The sequence below is a fragment of the Hypanus sabinus genome, chromosome 5 (assembly GCF_030144855.1).
Source record: "Hypanus sabinus isolate sHypSab1 chromosome 5, sHypSab1.hap1, whole genome shotgun sequence".
NCBI lineage: Eukaryota > Metazoa > Chordata > Chondrichthyes > Myliobatiformes > Dasyatidae > Hypanus > Hypanus sabinus.
In genome coordinates, this window is record NC_082710.1 from 130342860 (window position 1) to 130348290 (window position 5431).

The 5431-nt window shown below is 45.9% G+C and overlaps 1 protein-coding gene across 2 annotated transcripts; it reads left to right on the forward strand.

The window, feature by feature from the left end:
- The first annotated feature begins 640 nt into the window (after positions 1–640).
- Positions 641–4076, forward strand: pou4f1 (POU class 4 homeobox 1). Of its 2 annotated transcripts, none has more exons than XM_059969160.1 (3): positions 641–674; positions 1074–1204; positions 1580–4076. In XM_059969160.1, the coding sequence occupies exons 2-3, from the start codon at positions 1082–1084 to the stop codon at positions 2576–2578; spliced, it is 1122 nt and encodes a 373-aa protein (XP_059825143.1). In that variant the 5' UTR covers positions 641–674; positions 1074–1081; the 3' UTR covers positions 2579–4076. The 2 variants fall into 2 exon arrangements, with proteins under 2 accessions (XP_059825143.1, XP_059825141.1); XM_059969158.1 differs by having other exon boundaries at positions 657–674; positions 1040–1204.
- Positions 4077–5431: the final 1355 nt, after the last annotated feature.

Below are 5431 nucleotides of genomic sequence, written 5' to 3' on the forward strand. Positions count from 1 at the left end.
AGGCAAACGGAGAAATTCATACCGTGGTGTAGTTAAGAAATTCTCTTGTAACAGGGTTTGAACCACTACTCCATGAAGGCACGTGGAAAGTGCGCATGCGCACTGCTTGCCTGTTCTCCCAGTAGTGATAGCAATATTTATTCACCGGTCACCGATATCCTTTGAACTACCAGAAGACATAAAGCTCAAGGAGAATGTCCCGTCCTCTCGATTCCTTTTGCTGCAAATGCTTCCTGTTGAGGCAGAGACAGCTGTTCCCGAATGCATTAAATCAGATCACTGTTGTATGATTATAACTTCGGATCACTTCAACAGGAGCCTGGACATCTTTCTGAAACGCTTCCAACACTCGCATCAATATGCCTGGGCATCGGTTCGATGTTTAATATTTTCGACGACTTTACAAGTCAACAGGCAGTATGTGACTCATGGTACAACTATTTGCAACTGGCTTCTGCGTTGCAATTGTATGCGGTTGTTTTGCACGTGCCTGCGCTCAGACGCTGGAACAGAAGTTGTGCGATGGGATGTGTAGTTTTCTTCCTCAGCTTGCAGCAGGAATGGGGGGGGGGGGGTGCGGGACGGTTTGTCAATCACAGTGACCCATACGCCGGCTCTGGAGAGGCGGAGCAGACGCACGCATGCGCGGTCGGGAGGACTGGGCGGGCGACCAGGTGCGGCCCTCGCGCTGTCTCTCACTCTCTCTCCACCGCCCCCCCCCCACCCCCCCACCCCGCTACCTCGCGATATCCGGTTCTCAGGCTCTGGGCTTGGAGGGGGTGGGGGAGTTGGAAGGGAGCTAATCTCGCGCGAACGCGGAGGGGATGGGACGAGACTCGGGAGCAGGTGTAAGCGCCTTATCTGTCTAGTCCAGCAGTAATAGGGAGACAGCAGTGAGTGAGAGAGTGGTGCACACAGCCAGGGTGTGCAGGCGGCATACCGGCCTGCCAATTCATATTTCTTTACATTAAAACAATCATAAATGCATGTATAAATATATATACTCAGAACTTTTACTTTCTTTGAAATACTGTTACAGCCTCATTTCCTCTCTCTGGCATCCTTATGTACAGTGTTCAAAATGATGTCCATGAACAGCAAGCAGCCAGCTTTCGGCATGCATCATACCCTACCTGAGCACAAGTACACTTCTCTGCACTCCAGTTCGGAAGCAATAAGGAGAGCCTGCCTGCCAGCGCCGCCGGTATGTAGCTACCTCCCTTTCTGTGTGTCTGTCGTGAGTGCGAGCTAAATGACGCTGCGTTGGGCATATGCTGCTTAAAAATGTGTTGCTTTTACCCACGCAAGCCACCATCTCTCTGCCTTACAGAGCATGCAACTTAAAGCTCCGTTTGATTTTGGTTTTGAGTGCTAAATTCCCGACGTACAAAACTGCAATTCAACTTCTTAAATTTTGGCTTAGAGTTAGTTTTCCGTATGGATTTTTTAACATTGCAATTCGGCTCCCCGATTTCTGAAGGTTTTAAGTAATGTTTTTAAGTGTTAAGTGACAGTATTCCCTGTTGAGAATTGGTTTGTTGATCATGTTTTTTCTGGCCTCTCTGTCTCTTTCTGGTAGCAACTGCAGAGCAATATCTTCGCCAGCCTGGATGAAACTCTACTGGCCCGCGCCGAGGCGCTGGCCGCCGTGGATATCGCCGTGTCCCAGGGCAAGAGCCACCCTTTCAAGCCGGATGCCACGTACCACACCATGAACAGTGTGCCATGCACTACTACCTCGACCGCGCCGCTGCCGCACCCGTCCGCTTTGTCCTCGCACCATCACCACCACCACCATCACCACCACCAGCCTCACCAGACGCTGGACCCGGGAGAACTTCTCGACCACCTGAGCACCTCGTCGCTGAGCTTAGCCGGGGCCATGGCTGGGGCCGGAGCCGGCAGTGGAGAAGGAGGGGTGGTCCCCACCTCGTCTCACTCTCACCCGGCGCACATGCACGGCCTTGGTCATCTCAGCAGCCCGCACCCCCATCACCCACATCATCACCCGCACCACCAGAGCGCCCTGAACATGACCCCGCACCCTCACGGGCTGGCGGCTCACGGCGTTGCCCCGGGCATGCCAGCCCTCAACGACGTGGACGCTGACCCGCGGGAGCTGGAAGCCTTCGCCGAGCGCTTCAAGCAGAGGCGGATCAAGCTGGGCGTGACCCAGGCCGACGTGGGCTCGGCCCTGGCCAACCTGAAGATCCCGGGTGTGGGCTCCCTCAGCCAGAGCACCATCTGCAGGTTCGAGTCGCTGACTCTGTCCCATAACAACATGATCGCGCTCAAGCCCATCCTGCAGGCTTGGCTGGAGGAGGCGGAGGGTGCCCACCGTGAGAAACTTAGCAAGCCCGACCTCTTCAACGGTGGCGAGAAGAAGCGCAAAAGGACATCGATCGCTGCCCCGGAGAAGCGCTCCTTGGAGGCTTACTTCGCCGTGCAACCTCGCCCGTCCTCTGAAAAGATCGCGGCCATCGCCGAGAAACTGGACCTGAAAAAGAACGTGGTGAGGGTATGGTTTTGCAATCAAAGACAGAAGCAGAAACGAATGAAATTTTCCGCCAACCACTAGCCGCAAGCGGCAGTGGGGGGGGATAACCCTTTGCTTGGCTGACTTAGTTTAGCGGCGGACAATTGCTGAGGGAGGGTCGCCCAAGGAACAGTTGTTCCTCCCCATTGACTCGAGACTTGGGTCCAGGACTGTGTGTAGCGGAGCGAGCGGAGGTTTGCAAAGGCAGAAACGCGTTTAACGACGACCATGCCAAAATCGCCGGTTTTCGAGACACCGTGATGTTTATGTTATTTTTTCACGTTATTGGCGAAGTATGCAAATCACAGGTAAATCAGATCGCCCAGTTGCTAGATAAAACTGCGGGATACGAGTCAGCTTGACCCCTATTTTGTTAAGAAGGCGACATCTGAAGGAAAGTTGATTGTTGTTCAGTCACTACAGTGTTATTTCACCCCGTCTTTACAGTATTTTGTTGAAGCTGTAATTCGTTTCCTTTTTATTCGTTTACATTTACCACATCACGCGTTTTGGTTACTCTCCAGCCCAGCGAATCTGATGCATTTTGAGATTGTCTTTCTGACTCTCATAAGGCAATTGCTTCAGCTAAATACAATGTATGTAAAACAACCTCAGGCAGATCTGACAACTGCAGCGAAAATGGTCTTGTGACTCTTTACATTCGAGTGTAAGTTAAGGGCACTATAAGAATATAGTTTCCCCAAGTACAGCATTCATTCAAGGGAAACAACGGCACAGGCGTGCAATGTGGATAATCTGACTTGATTTGCTGTTTGAAACAGTATTTATTCAGATCAAGTTATAGCGTCATTACTATTTATTTTGAATTCTTAAAAAAAGAGAAAAAAGATACAAAAATAATCACACAATTGACATTTTACAGTGATAATCGTTTCCAAAGGTCTGCATGCTGAGCAAATCACCTTTTTCGTGAAATGTTACGGGCGTTAGCTGTCGGCACTCCGTATTGGTAATTGCACTAAAATTTGTTGCAGAATTTAGTATATTGTAACTGGTTGGAAAACATGTTAGTGTATTATGGTTTACGATCAAAATTCCAAGCGATGCTTGCATCGAAGCTTGATACAGGACTACCAAAAGTTTGCGCATAAAATATTCACACTAAATTATTGATTCTGTTTTGGGTAGGAATATCTCCTTTATGGGCATCTAAAATACGTGCGCAGAGGCAAAATAACTGCATGAGCCTGAGGATGGATACCGAATTTGGCGCCTATGGATTCGATACAAAAAAAATGTTTCATTACCCGTTTGCAGCGCAAACATTCTATGCATTGGAACTGAAATGAACACTATAGAGTAGCTTGATAGACCTTGTGGATAGTGTGATTTCACTGTTAACTGCCTGTTTTCACTAGACACAACATTCCGACCCTGTTTATAATTGTACATAGGTGTTTATTGTAAATAACTTTATAATTTGCGCACATGTGTGTTTACAAACCGCAGCCACGTGTGCATCATACATAGAAATGTCTCACTTTAAGTCAATCCCTGTCCAATGTATATTTGCCAAGCTTTCTCCTGAATTGTGTTTTTTAAAATTTATTTACTTATTTATTTAAATTATTTCTGTAAGCCAAATACAACAGGGAGATGTGTCTTCGCACATTTACTAATAAAGAAAAAAACAAGGGAAACGGTTGTCTGTTTATAGGTGTATATTTCTTTGCTTAATTCCGGTAAAACTTGAACTCAGATGAAATCAAAACCAAAAGGTTGAAGACATCGGCTTAAAACATTGATCTTCCAAGAAACAGCTCCCTAAATTTGATGTCCATTGTATAAGTCTCGACAATATATCAAATCAGCAAAGGGGAACAAGTCGAAATTTGGGGCCGTTTAAATTAATTTTTGTTTGAATTTCCGAATTATGTATTGAACCAATATTTCCGTACGGAAATCGTTTCCAGAAGTTGACAAGATTTATTTTTTAGATTAGTCTCCGTATGGGACATCCGAGTTTTGCATTTGTGATCAACGAAAAGTGAAAGGCCCTGCGTACTTTCCACCACAGTGTTATACGTTTCCTGTCGTCACGCTTGCAGCGTATAGGGACATTATTAAGCACGTTTGTGATGCCACCTACTGAACTAGTGAAACGCTTTTCAGTTTGGGTCTCAGCTGGAACCGTTTTAGGTTAACTTTTGGGTTCTGATAATTTTTTTTTGCCACTAAAATAGAGGAGGCGAGCGCGCTAGAGTAAACACGAATGGCTCGGACTTCATAGGACGGCTTTTTGAAAATGCAAATATTGGATATGAAGTCTCCGAAGTGCAGAATGAGTCCACTTCTTGCAACGCAATTGTGTTGCAATCATTATTTATGAATAACAGGGAAAATGAAATAAGCGCGTTGCTATCGTGCATTTATACAATTAAATCGCATCTCTTTAACTCGCCCCCTTTCCTAAATCTCATAACTCCAAATAATCATTTTATAATCATGATGGACATAGGATCAAGCCAAAATTAAACGAAAACGCACGATTGATAATATATAATACTTTCCCCCAATTTATTATATACCGAAAATAAACGCATTATCTGTTTAATTATAAAGCAGTTAAAAATGTTTCATGCCTTAATTTTATTCTAAGCAATATGCCTCCTTCACGAAAAACCAGAACAGAACGCTTTGTGAAATCTGAAGTTTCTTCTCCGCGGATACGATGAGATCAACTTCTAAATGTTGTGATCTTGCCTTTCCGCGGGGTGTAAAGAAATGTATTGCTGCAGAAACTGATCTATGTTTCACTAAGCATAGAAAAAGTTGCGAATAACAACAGGTCACAACCCACAAGGAATAAAGTGAAAATTGTGGAATTCGCATGTAACACTTGTTCGGCAATTGGTTTCAACTTATATTAAACCA